General features: G+C 45.3%; 1 protein-coding gene across 3 annotated transcripts in view; it reads right to left on the reverse strand.

Annotated features, from left to right (window-relative positions):
- The window catches only part of ADCY4 (adenylate cyclase 4), a 74900-nt gene that overhangs the window by 43378 nt on the left and 10587 nt on the right, over window positions 1-20935 (reverse strand). Inside the window, exons 1-2 of one of the 3 annotated variants that reach the window (XM_082195752.1) lie at window positions 6534-6979; window positions 3363-3836 (exon numbers count right to left, since the gene is read on the reverse strand). In XM_082195752.1, coding sequence (XP_082051878.1) covers window positions 3363-3533 — 171 coding nt within the window. In that variant the 5' untranslated portion in view covers window positions 3534-3836; window positions 6534-6979. Of the gene's footprint in view, window positions 1-3362; window positions 3837-6533; window positions 6980-20935 lie in introns of those variants that run through there. The other 2 variants (XM_082195754.1, XM_082195753.1) reach the window with 2 other exon arrangements.

The raw sequence follows: 20935 nt of genomic DNA on the forward strand, positions 1-20935 counted from the left end.
GGCTAAGGAAACGGTGCCCATCACCACAGTCTGCCATCCCACAGCTGCCTGTACTTTCAAACAGTCCAGAGTTTGGCAGCACATGTCAGCTTCCTCCTCTTAATCTCACTGGTGTGCACAGTGCCTGATTTACATACAAGCTAAACAGGCTATAGCTTAGGGCCCCACTCTCTTGCCCCCCCCCAAAAAATATATATATACTTCTTCTTAATCATAGCTGTCAACTTTTCCCTTTTCTTGCGAGGAATCCTATTCGGAATAAGGGAATTTCCCTTAACAAAAGGGAAACATTGACAGCTATGTTTTTAATTGTATTTCAGTTCAACAATTACTTTGATAAAATACATATTTTGTTATGTGCAATGGCCTTAGATACCTGTTAGGTCCATAAATTACCATATAGCATATATGCAACATAAAAAACAGTGGCAATTTGTTGTTGACAGCTGGACATATAAGAGGGCCCCATTACCTTCAGTAGCTTAGGGCCTCATCAAACCAAAATTTGGCCCTGGGTGTGCGGTTTGTGGACTAAGGGGACTAGGCTAGTCCCCTAAAGGGCCAGGAGCCCTTCTTCCACCTTCCCAAATCTGGCCCGACTTTAGGAAGGAGGCAGCAGGGCTCCAGCATCCTGTCAGAGGACTGGCACAATCCTTCCCAAAGCCCAGGAAGCTTTCAGAAGAAAGTTACAGGACATGCACTGATGGGAAACGAGGCCCCCAAATGCATTGCACATTTAAAGCAGCATCGTGGCTTCTCCTCAAAGAATCCTGGGAGCAGTATGTTAAGAGTGCTGAGAGCCGTAGTGCAACAAAAGTGGAACTGGGAACAACAACAATCCCGATCTTTCGTGATATGAGAAGTTAGAGCATGGATAGGCCCGGGGGCCAGATCCAGCCCAATTGCCTTCTCAATCCGGCCCGCAGACAGTCTGGGTATCAGCATGTTTTTACATGAGTAGAATGTGTCCTTTTATTTCAAATGCATCTCTGGGTTATTTGTGCGGCATAGGAATTCATTCATTTATTTTCAAATATAGTCTGGCCCCCCCCCCACAAGGCCTGAGGGACAGTGGACCAGCCCCCTGCTGAAAAAGTTTGCTGACCCCTGAGTTAGAGGATTACAGCAGGAAGTCATGGGGGCATGCACCAATTGGAAACAAAGCAGTTTGTCTGCCTCAAAACCTTTGCAGGCACTAATGGTACTGAAAGCAGCATGACAGCATGGTGTATGAAGAGCTAAACAAAACTTTGTTAAGAAAACAGAAGCTTTTTTTATTGGGGATATTAGACACAGATATAGCCAGAAAAAAACAAGAGAATATTCCTGTACGCTACAGGGGCTGCGAGAAAATTGGAAAAAAGAAACCATAGCAACAAAAAAAGTGTGGCAGGATAAATTATTTGACTACAGTAGTACCTTGGGTTATGTTATCTTCGGGTAACGTAATTTTGAGTTACGAACGTGGCAAACCCGGAAGTGTATACTTCCAGATTTCACCCTGTGCACATAAGAGCTCTATCAAGGTGCTCACGAGCACAGAAGTGGCGCCTCCAGATACAGACTTTTCAGGGTAAGTACGGACCCCCAGGATGAATCTGGAGGGTCCGTATCTGGAGGGTCTACTGTATATTGAATTGGCTAGATTGACAGGAGCCATTAGGTGTCAGCCCAAGCAAAAATTTAAAAAAAATGTGGGGAAAATATAGAGAATACCTGAAAAAGCAGTGTCCTCAAATTAATACTTTGATTTGTTTCAACTAACTTCTGCGAAATAAATTATAGTATAAAAGCTAAAAATAGAAAGAAAAAAAGGGGTAATAATAAACTAAGGAGATAGTTTACCAAAAACGAAAAGAGAACCGTGTTTAGGATGAAGGAAGTCAACTGGAAGAAAAGAAGAATTGAAATATGATATATATATATATATATATATATATATATATATATATTCTGTTGATTATTTGACCTGTGTAAGTTTGCACATGTTATTATGTTTTATTTGTATTTCATTATTTGTTTTTGATTGTGCATTTTTATCAGTGTGTGTGTATATGTGTTGTAAAATAAACTTAATAATAATAATAAAATGAAAGCAGCATGACATATATCCTTCCTGGAACCATCATGACTACGAATCATGGAAAATAAAGAGGATGTCTGGAGGGACCCAAAAAAGATCTTGCAAGCCTAAAGTCTGCCCACCAAGATCTACTCCACTTTTTCTATTGCCTGCTGCCAGATCCTTTGAACTGGAGGTGCCAGGGACTGAACTGAGGACTTTCTGCTGTTGAGCTATGGTCCCTCCACCAAACTCAACTATTCTCCCAACCACCTCATCTAAGGATGGAGAACCTGCGTAGTCCTCTGGATGTTCTTGGGCTCCAAAAACCCATCAGCATGGATGATGGGAGTTGAAACAACATCTGGAAGGCCACAAGCTCTCCCACCCATAACCAAGTTCTTTGTGCTGGTCCAGGGGGGAGGTTACCATGGGGCAAGGTCCAGGACCTGAGTTGAGGGTCGGCAGACAGTCCCCCTCGGGTGAAGCGGGGTCCACAGCGAGAAGCCGGGCAAGGACAGGAACTCTGAGGGAACAGGACTGGATGCTGGTTGAAACAGCTCTTCAATGACGTTGCTCCTGCAACCTGGGACCGGGCTGACTGACCTTTATCTTCTCAGAGGCCAGGGGCGGTCCCAGCCCCCAGGAGACCCGCCTCTCCTGGCCTTAAGGCGAGCACTCCTCCTGGGAGAAACCAGTTCCCTTCGCCTCTCTGCCCTGAGCCTCTGCAGTTCAGGAGAGGCTGAAGGGTTACTGGACCCAGGGGGAGACTCACCTGTAGGCACTGAGTCCTCAAACACCTCCGGAGCCAGAGTGGGTTCACCTGGTGCCTGCTCCTGAGGATCTGGCACAGGTGCAGGTGCTTCAGAATCAAGCCTCTGCCCCAGTTCAGCCGGCCCTGGAGGCGGGGACTCCTGTGCAGGCTGGGATTCCTCCGTTTCAGCCTCTGAATCGGATTCCCAGGCCATCACATTCTTAGAACCTAAGAACAGGACTCCTGGATCAGGCTAGTCCCGAACAGTCTCACCATGGACAACAGCAGGAAACCCACAAGAAGGACCTGAATTTAACAACACTCTCCCCTTTCTGTGGTTTCCAGCAACTGGTATTCAGAAACACAATACATCTGAAAAAGGACATGCAACAAAATGATCAGAGCCAAGAGCTGTTGATATCTAAATCTTCTGTGAATTTGTCTAATCCATCCCACTGGTGGTCTTTTATGGGAGCAAATTTATTCTGTCCTGATTCCCATAGACACCCCATCTTTCTCTCTCTCTCTCCTTGCAAACATGCTTACCCGGCCACTGGCAAAGGATGTCACAATGAGAGCCACGCAGATACCCAACACAATGAAGAGGAGCAAGAGGATGAGGGGGTACTGTTGGCTCAAGCTGTAATAGGTTTGATAGTAGAGGTCCTCCCGTGGGGTGTCGCTGCTGGTTGACTGCGGGCGACGCTGGCAGGGCATGGCTTTCCTGCTCCCACAAACTCCCGCCTTAGAGGGGAGGAGATCTCACTCCTCCCAAGGAAAGTAAGGGGAAGTCAATCAGCACCTCTTGTTGCAGCTGTCGAGGGTACCCATTTGTACTTCAAGGATGCAAAGCCCCATTGTTGAAAAAATAGGTGTATTAATCCAGACAGGGGACATGGGGCAATCCAACTGAGCAGGGAGCATGAAACCTGGGGTGGATGATCTCAATGTGGAACGATGTTCTCAGCTAAGTCAGGTGAAGCGGGCATCGTCAGTGCAGAGAGTCTGAAACACGAGGCCCTGGGGAAAGAAATTAAAAGTAGGTAACAAATGGTCCTTATTCACACTCATAGCCTAATATGGAATACTTCAATAGTATTGCTCGTGTTCTGTTAGCCCAAAAATGGAAAATGAACAGACTAAAGAAGAATGGCAACTTAGAGTGATGGAATATACGCAGCTTGCAGACCTAACATGTAGAATAAGAGAACAAGAAGAAGATTGTAAAATGTTTATTGAATATAGGAAAATGGTGTATATTTGAAAAAGTGGGCAGCGTTAAGATAAATTCAACAGCGTAAATCAGTTTTGATGAATGTTATAATGGAATACAGAAGGGTTTAGTTTATATAAAATATTCAGGGATTTATGTTGTGTAAAATGAACCATGGAAAGAGAGGGAGGGAAGTCACTGATATGTTAAGGCTGTTTAAGTGAATATTCTAAAATGCGAAATATAAATTTAGTACTGAAAATGCCAGAGAATTGTTATCTTGGTTATTCCTCCTTAGTAATAATGGGTACAAAGGTTCCACCTTGTTGGAGGTCTTCAGGCAGAAACTGAAGGGACATCTGTAGGGGGCGCTCTAGCTCTGAACTTCATATATTGAACCCCAGAGTGGTTGGAGTAAATGACTTACAAGGTCTCCTCCAACTCTATAATTCCACAATCTGTTTCTTTAGCTACATCCAATGCATAAGTATTCGGGAAAAGACAAATCTTGTCATAGAATCATAGAATGGTCAAGTTGGAAGGGACCACGAGGGTCATCTAGTCTAACCCACTGCAATGCAGGATTTATTTTTTTAACCCAATGTTTAACTCAAACCCACCACGCTGAGATGAAGAGTCTTATGCTCTACCAATGGAGTTATCAGTATTCTTCAGCCTTAGGACCACATATGTCATTGGGCTACAGCTCTCATTACACCTGACCATCAGCTAAATTGGCTGGGGATTATGAGAACTGTAGTCTGACAACATCTGGGGACTGAAAGTTGGTGCCTTCGGCTTTTGTTTTTATTATCATTATCATCATCATCATCTGCCAAGTCTGTATGGTGCTGTGGTGAGTGTCGGTCTAGGACCTGGGAGACCAAGGTTCCAATTTCCACTCAGCCATGTAGCTCATTAGATGACATTGGGTCTCTCTCAGCCTGAATTGTCACACTGGGTTGCTGTGAGGACAAAAATGGGAGTCATCTCCACGCCACGATTCTCAGGTTTGTAGCTCTGTGAGGAATAGACGACAGTTCCCAGGAATCTTTGGGGAAATCTGTGTGATTCAAATGTTCTTTAAACATACTGTGTGGATATGACTGAGAAGCACCATGGCTCGCTTTGAGCTTTGAGAGGTGGGATATAAATGTAATTCCATCATCATCACTACCACAACCATTATTATTAATTATTGTAAGGACTGTTTTGAACACAAGGATGTGATAATTGTTGCCTCGAAAGGAAAGGAAAGGAGAAACAAAGAAAGAAAGAACCTCTCATCATCTAAACTATGAGCTCTGGCAAGTGATATATTAATAATATGCAAAACAGCCTTGCTGGAATTCGTGTGAATTCACATCCTCAGTGAATGAGTGCAGAGATGGTCAGATAGAAAGCATGGATAGAAAAGTCAGAAAAGTTGTTTGGAGATAAAATAAAGTGTGGAGGGTAGGAGAAGAGAAGAGAAGAGAAGAGAAGAGAAGAGAAGAGAAGAGAAGAGAAGAGAAGAGAAGAGAAGAAGATAGATGGCTGACTAAAAGACATGAGGCTGGCAACTAGAAATTTTATGTATTCTTCCCCTCAAAAACATGAACTACCATATTTTTATCTCACCTTCCTCTAATGAGCTCTATCATTTTTTGCTTCACAACAACTCTCTGAGGTAGATTATGGTGAAATCCTAACCATGCCTACTCAGAAGCAAGTCCTGCTAAATTCAGTGGGGCTTACTCCCATGAAAGTGGAGCTAGGAGTGGAGAGAGCTTTATTGGCTGGGCTGGAATTTGAATTCAGAGCTACCTCTGCCGAAACCAAACTTGACTATCTCTTCACGTAGCCCATGTGAGATAGATGAGGCAGATCTAAGTTCTAGGGATACAAAATGATAACCGATTCAGGTGGATGGATGTTCAAGGATGATAACAAAAAGTGAAATACATCTCTCTCTCCCCTCTCCCTCCATTACACACAGAAATAAATATTTTAGATAGAGATAGATAGATAGATAGATAGATAGATAGATAGATAGATAGATAGATAGATATCTTGCCCACTTGGGAAATCAATCAGCTTTGATATAAACTGTCAAAGTGCCACAACAAATTAAGCATCCGTCAACCTCTGCTGTGCTCCTTTGTAGAGTATAAATGCAAACACTTCCCACACGCTCTCGTTGGTGAGCGCATATATTTCTGAACAGTTCCCTCTAAGAAAGTGCTATTTCACAAAATCCAGGACTCACCCATGCCACAAATATTCACCTCCCTCATTTTGTGCAGGTGAAGAAATAACCAAGAACGATGGGTTGCTGTTCCCAAGCCTAGTTGACCACCCCCTCTTGCCTCTCCACCGATCATCACGTTTTTTTAAAAGGCAAGATGCAAAAACCCATTCCGTCTTCCATCTCTCCCCTGCGCAGCCTTCCCTGCCTTGGACACACAACAGGCAGCTGCCACCTCACAAAGTACCCAAACGCCAAGGAAGCGGGCGCTTCTTACCTGCTCCAACAACCACCGGCAGCTCCATCACCGGAGCAGGCAGCCTGAAATCTCTCCCGTTACTCACCATGCTCCGACTTCTCTCACGCAGCTGCAGGAAGTCAGTCCGCCTGCCTCCCCACAGCCCAGCCAGCTCAACTTGAGATTAGAAACTCCCCGGCAAGATTAACACTTTCATCCCCAAGGGGCAGGGGGTGGAATTCAATGGCCAGGGGAGGCACAGTCCTCCTGGGCTGCTTTCAGGTGGCCTGTTCTATTCAGCACTCATCCAGATTTGCCTGCGCAAAGTTTGCAGAGAGGCTGGACACCAGCAGCTATGCACTGAATATGTTTGCTTCAAATATGTTTGCAGGGAGGTTCAAAGATGAAGCATCAAGGACTGGCTACCCGGCACTTTCCTGTGCGTTTCCCCCTTGCTTTCCTTATCTGTAAAAAGTCTGATTGTGCTTCCTGAGTGTCGCAATCTGCGGGTGGGTGGGAGTCAATCACATAGCGACAAATCCAGGTTGTGCAATTAAAGCTGGCTGCAACAAACCCGCTTTCTTAAAAGACTGGACTTCTTGCAATAAGGAAAGGGACGAGAAAATGCACCGGCAAGTGTGGGATAGCACTTGCTTGATACAACATCATCTAAGCTCCCCGCAAAAAAAAAAAAAACAACAGACTGAATGTTTGTTAAAATAGCTGACATCATCTGATCTCCTAGCAAACAAATCAGGTTGAATGCTCAATAAACAGGTCAGCTGGAAGTCACCCACCTTTGGGGGGGAGTAGGGTTTGTGTCACAAGTGTGTGAAATCCTTTTTAGTGGCACAACTTGGATTTGCTCTTATGCAATGGAATCCCACCTCAAAATGGCAACACCTTGGGAGCCCTTTGAGATTCACTATGGCCCATGCAGGACCTTGATCCAAAGGAGCTCAGTTTTCTTGCCTTTGCCGTTGTCAAGTGGAGGCTTTTTTCATCTGGGGGCCCAAGGTTGAAGAACACTGCATTGAACAAGAGCACTTGATTTTGTTTTAATTTTCCATCTTTGGACCTCATAAAACCCACAGCAGTAAACTGTCACAAGCCCTAGCCTTTTACTTTCTAAATGTTCCCTTCAAATTCTTAAAACATAGCAGGGGATTCCCCCCCCCCCCAATGCCTACTTTACACGTTCATCCAACTCTTTACTGGAGACTTATAACAACACTTACTCCTCGCTCCTGAAGACATACACGTTTAGATCAGCATACCTTTAAAATGAACTTATGGTTTTATCATTTAAACTGCATTCCTTCACCCCCTGTTTTAATGGGAAGAGCCATATTTAACTAAATAGTTCCACAAACCAATGCAACAAGTTCTGCTAGACTAGAGCAATACTCCCTCCCTGCAATTGTCTCTGTGGGGTGGGAGAAACACACACACAAAAACACACACCCCGCCCCAGAGCAGCCCCTGTAGAGGAGAGATTTTTCCATCAGGCCAGCCGAAATTATTACGCTGACATTCTTCTCAGCACTAATTTATATCCCGCCTTATTTTTGTTTGGTTGTTTTATTGCATATTTTAATTGAGGGTGCTTTAATTTTGAACAAAATCCAAGGCGGATCCTCATGACTCTCTTCCCACTTGGTGAACCAGCTTCACCCTCTTATAAGTATCTCTTGTGCTGTTCTGACCCCAGATTCATCATTCAGGCTCCATGTGTAGGCGTTATTAACGAAGCAGGCTTATTAAACAGGGTTTATCACAATTCCCTGGCAGCAGGGTTTGGCCTAGGTTGGTGCGAGGGAATCTCAGACCAAAATGCCAAAATGGCACCCCGCTCCCCGCCAAAGAAAAAGGAGTGAGGGGAGATTTACATCAGGAGCACGTGGGGCGGGTGGAGATCACAATCAGCATCTGCTGCCCTGGTGGATCTTGTCGCCTGAGGCAGTCACCTCACCTTGCCTCATGTGGGCTGGCCCTGACTGTGGCCATTCAGATCTTTCTCTCTCTGGCCCTCGAGATTTTTGCTAGGCCATTCACCTTTTCCAGGATACCCCCCTCTCCAGGCTACATTAGTCCTGCTCCACACCCTCCTTGAACATTTGGGTGAGGCTGAAATGTGTCCTTGAACTGTGTTAACACCTCCCGCTTTTCTGGACGACAGTTGGAGAGCTGTGAGGTCTGAGTGCAGAGACCTCTGACTTTTGCATGTCTGGAATGCAGCTTCCTGTACACAGCTATTGCTCCACCCACTTTTGCTTCTGGCTCCACCCACCAGTGGCATACGGCCTCTGGAAGATTCTGCATGAGGGAACATGGTTCTCAGGCTGAGAAGGATTCTCCACCTCTGCCCTAGACCAAGGGAAAGAAAGGAGCAGGGACTGGTGTCTGCGAGCTACATTCACCGTGCCTGAAATAGAATGCAGGTTTGACTCACATCCCAAGAAGCAAACAAACGTCCGTTAGAGCTTTCCGCATTGTCCCACATCAAAGACCAAGCAATTCCGACAAAACACTTAGAAGGGAGGCTGTATTGTCCGTAACCGCCATGTAACTCATGACGCAATTGTCACACAGTGTCTCAGCTGTTCTTTTCCAATTCAGTCCTTCAAAGAAATCAAGTGTTTGAATTGCACCCATTTACCCAACAGAAGCTTAGTCACAGAATCGTCTGCGGAATTCCCATTGTTTACTCTCAGCTCAGAATTCTAGTCCTCTTCATCATTTTGGAGCCCCCTTTGGGAGCCGAGACGTCAAAAACATCTGTTTCCTCCGCCTGCCTTGGTTCTTTGCAACAAAGGAAAAACCAATACTGGATAGCAGAGCCCATTTTAGCTGCTGAAACAGGTTTTGTAGTGTATGTGTGTGCTTGCGACGATCCCACCAGGAAGCTGGTGAGGAGGAAGGGGGCCAGAAGAAAGGGAAAGTAGGCTAGAAACAGGAAAGCAAAATAATAATAATAAACCTTTGCATGAACCAGGCTGCTTATGAGACCAGAGGGAACCGGCAGCTTCCTGACGGCTTTAGAGCCACTAATGAGCTGTCCAGCTAATGTCATTTCACGCTTGTCATCCTGTCCCTCGCAGTCGCAAGACAGTTTCGTCCCATTTAGATGGCCCATCAATTTCCCCAAACACAGGCCCCTCTCCATACACAACCAACAAACAGTTGTTTCATAGAATCATAGAATCATAGAATCATAGAGTTGGAAGAGACCACAAGGGCCATCGAGTCCAACCCCCTGCCAAGCAGGAAACACCATCAGAGCACTCCTGACATATGGTTGTCAAGCCTCTGCTTAAAGACCTCCAAAGTAGGAGACTCCACCACACTCCTTGGCAGCAAATTCCACTGTCAAACAGCTCTTACTGTCAGGAAGTTCTTCCTAATGTTTAGGTGGAATCTTCTTTCTTGTAGTTTGGATCCATTGCTCCGTGTCCGCTTCTCCGGAGCAGCAGAAAACAACCTTTCTCCCTCCTCTATGTGACATCCTTTTATATATTTGAACATGGCTATCATATCACCCCTTAACCTCCTCTTCTCCAGGCTAAACATGCCCAGCTCCCTTAGCCGTTCCTCATAAGGCATCGTTTCCAGGCCTTTGACCATTTTGGTTGCCCTCCTCTGGACACGTTCCAGTTTGTCAGTGTCCTTCTTGAATTGTGGTGCCCAGAACTGGACACAGTACTCCAGGTGTGGTCTGACCAGAGCAGAATACAGTGGCACTATTACTTCCCTTGATCTAGATGCTATACTCCTATTGATGCAGCCCAGAATTGCATTGGCTTTTTTAGCTGCCGCGTCACACTGTTGGCTCATGTCAAGTTTGTGGTCAACCAAGACTCCTAGATCCTTTTCACATGTACTGCTCTCAAGCCAGGTGTCACCCATCTTGTATTTGTGCCTCTCATTTTTTTTGCCCAAGTGCAATACTTTACATTTCTCCCTGTTAAAATTCATCTTGTTTATTTTTGCCCAGTTCTCTAATCTGTCAAGGTCGTTTTGAAGTGTGATCCTGTCCTCTGGGGTGTTAGCCACCCATCCCAGTTTGGTGTCATCTGCAAATTTGATCAGGATGCCCTTGAGTCCATCATCCAAGTCGTTGATAAAGATGTTGAATAAGACCAGGCCCAAGACAGAACCCTGTGGCACCCCACTAGTCACTCTTCTCCAGGATGAAGAGGAACCATTGATGAGCACCCTTTGGGTTCGGTCAGTCAGCCAGTTACAAATCCACTGAGTGGTAGCATAGTCAAGACCGCATTTTACCAGCTTCTTTACAAGAATATCATGGGGTACCTTGTCAAATGCCTTGCTGAAATCAAGGTAGGCTACATCCACTGCGTTCCCTTCATCTACCAGGCTTGTAATTCTGTCAAAAAACGAGATCAGGTTAGTCTGACATGACTTATTTTTCAGAAATCCATGCTGACTTTTGGTGAGCACAGCATTCCTTTCCAGGTGCTCACAGACTGTTTGCTTAATGATCTGCTCCAGAATCTTCCCTGGTATTGATGTCAGACTGACTGGGCGGTAATTATTTGGGTCCTCTCTTTTCCCCTTTTTGAAAATAGGGACAACATTTGCCCTCCTCCAGTCTGCCGGGACTTCGCCTGTTCTCCAGGAATTCTCAAAGATGACTGCCAGTGGTTCTGAGATCACATCTGCCAGTTCTTTTAATACTCTTGGATGCAGTTCATCTGGCCCTGGAGACTTGAATACATCTAAACTAGCCAAATATTCTTGTACTATCTCCTTAGTTATTCTGGGCTGTGTTTCCTTTGCTGAATCATTTGCTCCAAATTCTTCAGGTCGGGCATTGTTTTCTTTATCGGAGAAGACTGAGGCAAAGAAGGCATTGAGTAGTTCAGCCCTTTCTGTGTCCCCTGTTTGCATTTCACCATCTTCTCCTCTGAGTGACCCCATTGTTTCTTTGTTCTTCCTTTTGCTACGAACATACCCATAAAAGCCTTTTTTGTTGCTTTTAACCTCTCTAGCAAGCCTGAGTTCATTCTGTGCTTTAGCTTTTCTGACTTTGTGTTTACACGTGCTGGCTATTTGTTTGAATTCCTCTTTGGTGGTTTCCCCCCTTTTCCATTTTTTGTACACATCCTTTTTTAATCTTAATTCAGTTAAAAGTTCTTTAGATAGCCACCCTGGCTTCTTTAGGCACCTTCCATGTTTCCGTCTCATTGGTATTGCCTGACGTTGTGCTTGTAGTATCTCCCTCTTAACAAACTCCCAGCCATCATGAACTCCCTTTCCTTTTAGTATTGTTGTCCATGGGATCTCACCCAGCACTTCCCTAAGTTTTATGAAGTCGGCTTTCTTAAAGTCAAGAAATTGAGTCCTAGTATGCTTGGCTGCTCCTTTCCGCTGTATAGTAAACTTCAGAAGAGCATGATCACTCGCGCCTAATGATCCTTCCACTTCTACCCCACTAACCAGGTCATCAACATTGGTTAGGACCAGATCTAAAATGGCTGTTCCTCTTGTTGCTTCTCCCACTTTCTGGACAATGAAGTTGTCTGCAAGGCCAGTGAGGAATCTGTTTGACCTTATGCTCTTGGCTGAGTTTGACGTCCAACAAATATCCGGGTAATTGAAGTCCCCCATTACTACTATCTCCCTTCCTTTTGCATGCTTGGCCATCTGTTCCAGGAAGGCATCATCTATGTCCTCCGTTTGGCTTGGGGATCTATAGTAAACTCCCACAATGAGGTCTCTGTTATTCTTCTCTCCCTTAATTTTGACCCAAATGCTCTCACTTTGGCTTTGAGGATCTAAATCTTGGATCTCTTCACAGGTATACACATCCCTGACATATAACGCCACTCCTCCTCCTTTCTTGTCTGGTCTGTTTCTCTGAAATAGATTGTATCCCCCCATTATTACATTCCAATCGTGGGACTTATCCCACCAGGTTTCAGTGATGCCTATTATGTCATATTTAGTTTGCTGTACCAAGAGCTCAAGCTCATCTTGTTTATTTCCCATGCTTTGCGCATTAGTGTACAGATATTGAAGACCATTAATCATTCCCCCGTGTCTCTTATTTAAGGATTTTTTCCTCCCACCACTAGGTCCGTGTGCTGTTTGCTCCATTTGGTCTATGACATTTGGATGATCATCTTCATTAATTGATAAACTCCTACCTTCAGGAGCACTGTCTCCCTCCCCCACATTAGTCAGTTTAAAGCCCTCCTGATGAGGTTTCTGAGATTTTTGGCAAAAACATTTCTCCCAACCGTTGTGAGGTGCATCCCATCACTTGCCAGAAGTCCATCTTCAAGAAACTGCAGTCCGTGATCTAAGAATCCAAACCGTTCCTGTTTACACCATTTGCGAAGCCAGCTGTTCAATTCCACTATTTTCCCCTCTCTCCCTGGGCCACGTCGTTCAACTGGGAGGACAGATGAGATGACAATTTGTGCATTTAGTTGCTTCAATTTCCTGCCGAGAGCCTCGTAGTCTCTTTTGATCTTCTGGAGGCTATTGCTTGCAGTGTCATTGGTTCCCACACGAACCAAGAGGAAGGGGTATTTGTCAGTGGGTTTTATGATTCCTTGCAGTCGTTCAGTTACATCTTGGATCTTAGCCCCGGGGAGACAGCACACTTCCCGAGACATCTTGTCAGGCCCACAGATCACTGCTTCTGTTCCCCTCAGTAGGGAATCCCCTATCACCACTACACGCCTCCTCTTGGGTTTGGTCGGGGTTCTTCTGTGAGCTGTCCGTTCCAAGGTCGCCTGCACATTCCCTGAGGACTGACTTTGCTGCTCGTCTTCATATACCTGATCGACTGTAATGAGGGAGAGATCCTCAAATGGAGTCTGCTCTTCGTCTTCCATGCTAGGGGAGAGGACCTCAAAGCGATTGTGTATTTCTAAGCAATCAGAGTGAACCCTGGGCCTCCTACTTCTTTGAGTCACGTTTCTCCATATATCTGGCTCCTGTGTTGGTGAACTAGACTCCTTCTCAGGGGAGTCCCCTGTCTCCTCCTTGGTGGAGACGGTGTGCTCTGTTGCTTCCAAGAAGAGCTCCAGCTCTCTAATTCTTTGGAGCGTAGCTACACGTTCCTCCAGTTGCTGGACTTTGTCTTTTAAGAGGGCAATCAACATGCAATTGCTGCAGGTAAAGCTGCCTGCAACCTTTGGCAAGATGGCAAACATTGCGCAGGAATCGCAGGCGACTGCAGCTGTTCCCTCCCCTTCCATCTTGAGATCGTGTCGTTGGGGTTGGCTACAGAGGTCCTCCATCATAAAAAGCTTGAAGACAGGACAAATAACACAAAAAAACACCTAGATCTCCCCCAACAAACGTTTGAGACTAGCTCCCCTAAATCTAAAAGATGGATTTAACTGCGCGCGCCGCTGCCCTGCAAACTCTGATAAGCTCCTCCCACAGCTAATCCCCTGCCTCAACAGAAACCCTGCCCCCTCTGACCTTTACACAGGGAAAACAGCTAATCAGCCACCAAGAAACACACACACACAAGAAAACCCTTTTTGCTCCTTCTTCAACTGATGCCCTGCAAACTCACAGAAGAACCTTTAAGCTTTAAGGAATACTGCCACCTCTTTCCTTCCGCAGGGCTCCAATGTCCATAGCTAGGGAAATCTAGCACAGAGTCCCTTGGCAAGTGGCTATCCAACCTCAGCTTAACAAAGGAGAGTCTACCACTTTCGAGGCAGGCTGTTCCACCCTCAAACAGCTGGCACCATCAGGAAGCTCTTCCCCGTGTTAGAGCCTGTCTTTCTTCTCTTCTGCTGTTTTCTTACACGGTTTACCGTGGCTCGTGTTATTTTTAATATTGTCTCCAGCCAGGCTTTCATATTCGATCATTTGTCTCTCTGTTCTTTCATTGCTTTCTAAAACTCCAGGTATAGCCATGATGGTCTTACAAAAGTATTGGTGTAGGTTTGCAGGGTCAGTCTGGATCATGGGTAGGCAAACTAAGGCCCGGGGGCCAGATCCGGCCCAATCGCCTTCTGAATCCGGCCCACGGACAGTCCAGGAATCAGTATGTTTTTACATGAGTAGAATGTGTGCTTTTGTTTAAAATGCATCTCTGGGTTATTTGTGGGGCATAGGAATTTGTTCATTCCCCCCCCCAAAAAAAAAATAGTCCGGCCCCCCACAAGGTCTGAGGGACAGTGGACCGGCCCCCTGCTGAAAAAGTTTGCTGACCCCTGGTCCAGATGATGTCCTGAATCCCTTCTTGGGGCCCTGTTTCTGTGAGGGCAGAAGGTATGAGAGCAAGGTCACCCAGCCAGTGCTTGTCACTAGGCAATAGGTTGTGGCTGGCTAGTTAAGTGCCATAAGTTAGCACAGAGGTCTGCAAGCAAAGGCCCATGAGCTGGTTCCAGCCCATGAGCTTCCTGGAACCAATCCACAGCCATTCCATGGATCAGCATGGGAATTCCGTGGTTTTTTCCGCGACACCTTTTTTTTCTCACATCGGGGACCAACTTCTGGGTTGGAAGAGCACCGGAAATAGTGTATGTGCACGCGCACAGGTGCTCCTCACCCATACACTATTTCCAACGCACCTCCGGGACAGAGGAGCGCCTGTGCGCACACACACACTCTATTTCTGGCGCTCTTACAACCCGAAGGTGTGCCAGAAATACCGTATTTTTCGCTCTATAAGACGCACCAGACCACAAGACACACCTAGTTTTTGGAGGAGGAAAACAAGAAAAAATATATGCTGAATTTCAGAAGCCAGAACAGCAAGAGGGATCACTGTGCAGTGAAAGCAGCAATCCCTTTTGCTGTTCTGGCTTCTGGGATAGCTGCGCAGCCTGCATTCGCTCCATAAGACGCACACACATTTCCCCTTACTTTTTAGGAGGGAAAAAGTGAGTCTTATAGAGCAAAAAATACGGTAGCTTGGGCACACGCGCTCCGGCCCACCGAGAGGTCAGCCAGGGAGTGGACAAGACTGGCCTCAAAAAATATTGCCGACTCCATAACCAAAGGAGTTTCTCTGTGCCATAGAACAAGTGGGTGGGCCTTCTCCCACGCTGCCCAACCTCATGTGACGGGTAGATAGAAGAAAAATAGGCAGTGCGTGTGGAGAACTGAGCTTAAAGCATGCTAGAAGCTGGAGACACAGAGACATCATTGATCTGTGCTGCAACTAAAGCTGCAGCTATTGGGGAAGCAAGACCTTTTGAGGTGTTGATGCTGTGAGCCCCTCCATCTTATGCTCTGGTTCTATATACGTATATCCTAAAGACCTCACAATATCTGCTGACCTTCATTCCAAGGAAACTGAACCTGGGAAGCCATGGAGTCTCTCATTCCTCAGAGATTGGGGAGGTGTTGACACCGGCTCACTCCCCTGGCCAACCCCCTTACCAACTGCCTCCCTTATAGCTTGCTCAAACCACCCTCCTCCTTCCGGAACTCATATCAACCACTTCAGGCCAATGAAGCCATTTGCACTCCCACAGCAGAGGGCTAGGAGAAGCAAAGCTGCTATGGTTCACAGCGCCACCTGTTGGCAGCCATGCAAACTACTGCCGCGTGACTGCGCTCTTGCATTCTTATTATATGCGTCGCTAGAAATATACCACCAAGCTTAGAGTCACATAAAAATCTCGAGTTAGGGATGAAAGGGACCCACAAATCATATGGTACAGGCTATTGCCGATGAAGGAAGCCCACCACTGCGGCATCCCTGATAAAGTGACCATGCAGTTTCTGCTTTGAAAAAAAGAATTTAAAAAGAAAAACTGCTGGTAAACAGGCAGATTTTGTACTGAGCTACACCACGTAAGCTTGAACAAATCCTAGCTTCAGATCCGCCCCTAAATGGTTAGTCTCTGTTTCCTGCGTCCTCCCCCACCCGACCTGTTCTGAGCTCCGCCAAATCTAGAGGGCTCTGCCATTCAAATTCTAGATATATATTTTTCAAGAATTAATGCTAGTAATAGCAGAAATTCAACAGAGGAAACTTTTCTTAGCACCCCGATGGCAAGGAGTATCCTGCAAGACTGCAGTTACATCTCTCTACAGAGGTGGCACCAACAGGGAAGCTGATGGGATGTAATGGTTGGATTCAGTTACACTAGAGCAACCTGTTACGAGGCTAAAATGAGAACATGTCCTCATCTATGCCATTCTGACATTTTTTGAGGAAGGATGAGTGTGTGTGTGTGTGTGTGTGTACACAATGGTACCTTGGTTTATGAACTTAATCCGTTCCAGAAGTCCGTTCTTAAACCAAAACTGTTCTTAAACTGAGGCAAGCTTTCCCTAATGAGGCCTCATGCCGTCGGTGCCATTCCACCATTCAGATTCCGTTCTTAGACTGAGGTAAAGTTCTCAAAGCAGGACACTACTTCCAGTTTTGCAGAGTTCGAAAACTGAATCGTTCGTAAACTGGACTATTCTTAAACCGAGGTACCGCTGTATGCTACTACAGTGGCAAGAATGTTACTTGTCCAAAAATGGAAAGAAGCAGAAGTCCCAGCAAAGGAGGAGTGGATACAAAAACTTATGGAACATGCAGAAATGGTGAAACTTACCAGAAGAATAAGAGATCCAGATAACATTTTTTTAAAAAATGGAAATGGTTTATTGAATATCTACAGATAAATTATAAACAGATGAAAACATTGGCACCTGCAGTTTTCTAAGAGCATATATTTAAAGAAGATGAATAAATGAGTAAATTAAGTTAATTTGGATATGCAGAAGATATTAAAAAATAAATTTAAGGAACTGCAGAAAGAGGGGGAAGGGAAGTCAAGTTTTGAAACGTCGAAATGATTGTAAAATTAGTGAAAGGTATATAATTAGTGAAATGTATAAACTTGAAAACTATAAATAAATAAATAAATAAATCTTCCCTGAAAACAAAGGAAAGAAAGAAAGAAAGAAAGAAAGAAAGAAAGAAAGAAAGAAAGAAAGAAAGAAAGAAAGAAATTTTTAAAAGGGGGGGACTGTGGGGTTTTTTTGTCTTTGTCATTCTTTGCAACCCTGAGAACTAGAAACCTGAAACTCTATTTTAAAAAACTCAGAGGGACAAAGCCAAGCCTTCCTATACATACACAAGAATATGAGTCGGTTAAGGGTTGTAGTAGAAGCAGGCTTCTCTCACCTTTGACCTTTACGGCAAACCGTACCTGGCACATTTCCCCTCTTCTGCACAATAATGAAAGGTTATTGTGAGAGAGCCCTAGCCTCCTTTGCATCTGGTCACCCTCGTTTGCATCTGATGATGCTGGAACTGGGGCTTAATAGAACACGGTGACAAGCCAAGGTAAGGAATCACCACAATTCCTAGCCAGCTCCCAGTGGCGGTGGCTGCTGGATTGGGACAGGTAATTGGAAAGGCTTGCGAGGCCAACAGGAGGTGGAGCCCGAGAATGTGACAGGCAGAGCCAAAAACCAACCACAAGCGCAGGGCTAGCTAATTCTAGTTTTGTTCCCATCTTCCTCCCTGCTGAGTTGTACAAGGGGGAAACCTGAGACCAAGACTGTGTACATGAAGTAGTTTAAAGTGGATTTGATGCATCTCGTGTCTGCATCTTGCTTAGTTCATCCACACAATGTTGCCCTCATCCAGTTGGTAGCTGGATTCCATGAAGCCTGGTATGGCATAAAAAACCCCCACTTAATCAGGCACTTAATTGGTTGCTTCTTGGGGGGAAAGCAATGACAAACTTAGACAGCATCTTAAAAAGTAGAGACATCACCTTGCCAACAAAGGTCCACATAGTAAAAGCTATGGTTTTCCCAGTAGTGATGTATGGAAGTGAAAGCTGGACCATAAAGAAGGCTGATCGCCGAAGAATTGATGCTTTTGAATTATGGCGTTGGAGGAGACTCTTGAGAGTCCCATGGACTGCAAGAAGATCACACCTATCCATTCTGAAGGAAATCAGCCCTGAGTGCTCACTGGAAGGACAGATCCTGAAGCTGAGACTCCAATACTTTGGCCACCTCATGAGAAGAGAAGACTCCCTGGAAAAGACCCTGATGTTGGGAAAGATTTGAGGGCACAAGGAGAAGGGGATGACAGAGGACGAGATGGTTGGATAGTGTTCTCGAAGCTACCAGCATGAGTTTGACCAAACTGTGGGAGGCAGTGGAAGACAGAAGTGCCTGGCATGCTCTGGTCCATGGGGTCACGAAGAGTCAGACACGACTAAACTACTAAACAACAACAATCATCCCTAGCTAACCTGACCAGTGGCCAGGGATGATGGGAATTGTAGTCTCAAAACCTCTGGAGGGCCGAGTTTGCCTATGCCTCACTTAAATGGACACACAGACAGGTAAACAGTCCTGTGTGGGTGCTCATAATAGACCTCAGGTTTCCAGAACTCAGGGAGGGTGAACAAGTACAAATTCAGGAGAGGGCACAGCAACACAGAGGCATAATTCACACCATACATTTAAAGGACTATGATGCCACTTTAAGCAGACATGGCTTCCCCCAAAGAATTCTGGGAGATGCAGTTAGTTAAAGATGCTGAGAGTTGTTTGGAGACCTCCTATTCCTCTCCCAGAGCTACAATTTCCATAGGCTCCTGGGAAGAGGGATTGATTGTTAAGACCCCTTGTGAATTATTATTATTATTATTATTATTATTATTATTATTATTATTATTATTTACCTGCCCTTCATCCTAAAGTCACAGGGCAGATTGCAACAATTAAATACAGTTCAAAACAACGTACAATAAGTGTACAAGGCAAACAGATACATAAGTAGATGAACCACATGTCTGAAATTGTACATGAGAGCAATCCTGAAGCCATTTTGACTCTCCCAAATTGACCTCAAATATTTCTCTGCAAGGGGGAAGGAAATGGGAAAGCCTCCCCATTGCCTTTTGCTTACAAATCCTGTCTTAAGGGAGTATTTGTGTATGGATAGGGTGAGCCTGTGACCTGGATTCAGGAACTAAAGTATTTACCATCACAAAAGAACGGCCAGGCTGCCCAGGTAAAGCAATCAGTGACCATTATCAGGTATCCTGGCAAACAGGATTTCTGCTATAGACCACCTCATTCTGTGATGTATGTATGATGTTTCAGGGGGGTAGTCTTGGGCTACAGGGGAGGCAATTTCAAAAGACTATATAAGGGCTTCCACACCATTGCGCTGGGTTCTCTCTTCCCTCCTGTGTGGGGGGAGTGGGGACCCTGTTGAACAGTACTTCTCTATTGCAATAAAGATCAGGCTTACTCGCTGCTTTGCTTCTCAATAGACTCTGGTTGGCCTCTATTATTGTCTCCTACCAATAGGGAACCTACTTAAGGACTCTGTATGGGCCTTTGGATACCCCATAAGGGAAAAGGAGCAGTTTTCCCCCCTTATAACAACAGAGAATGCCCTCTTCTGCTGCCTCCACCCCAAGCCTCTGAAGGCATCTAGAGGGTTTGTAGGGAAGGAGATGGTTTTCCAGAGATTTGGGGCCTCAGTAAACCCTAATGTCAGCATCTTGAATTAGCAACCTAGAAATGAATTGGCAAAGAGAATGGTGGCTCTGTGAGGGGAATGGAGGCCTCTTAACTCTCAGCACCCTTAACACACCACAGCCCCCAGAATGACTTGGGGGGAGCCATAAAGTGGTGTCACAACCAGGGTCGGATTTAGGTTTGATGAAGCCCTAAGCCACTGAAGCTAATGGGGCCCTTTATATGCCCAGCTGTCCTTTGTCAACAACAAATTGTCACTGTTTTTTTGTGTTGAATGGTAATTTATGGACCTAATAGGTATCTAAACCCATTTGCACATAGCAAAATACAATGGTACCTCGGGATGCGAACGGAATCCGTTCCGGAGCACCGTTTGCATCCTGAATAGAACGTAAGATGCGACAGCACATCTGCGCATTTTGACTGTCTGCGCATGCACGAGCGGCGAAACCCAGAAGTAACGCACTCCGTTACTTCTGGGTCGCCACGGACACAACCCGAAAATACTTATCCTGAAGTGTATTTATCCCAAGGTATGACTGTTCGGTGGTATCCTTGGTGACATACACTTCAGGTTACATACGCTTCAGGTTACAGACTTTGCTAACCCAGAAATATTACTTCGGGTTAAGAACTTTGCTTCAGATGAGAACAGAAATCGTGCAGCAGCGGCACAGCAGCAGCAGGAGACCCCATTAGCTAAAGTGGTGCTTCAGGTTAAGAACAGCTTCAGGTTAAGAACAGACCTCCAGAACGAATTAAGTTCTTAACCTGAGGTATGTACGGTATTTTATCAAAGTATTTTTTTAAAAATCTTATATTTTGGAAATGTACATCCAATGTTTTTCCCCTTTAAATTTTTTTGGGGGCCCCAAGAGAGTGGGGCTGTAAGCTATAGCTTGTTTAGCTCAGTGTTTTTCAACCACTGTTCCGCGGCACACTAGTGTGCCGCGAGATGTTGCCTGGTGTGCCGTGAGAAAAAT

Source organism: Podarcis vaucheri (genome assembly GCF_965113315.1).
Source record: "Podarcis vaucheri genome assembly, chromosome: 13".
NCBI lineage: Eukaryota > Metazoa > Chordata > Lepidosauria > Squamata > Lacertidae > Podarcis > Podarcis vaucheri.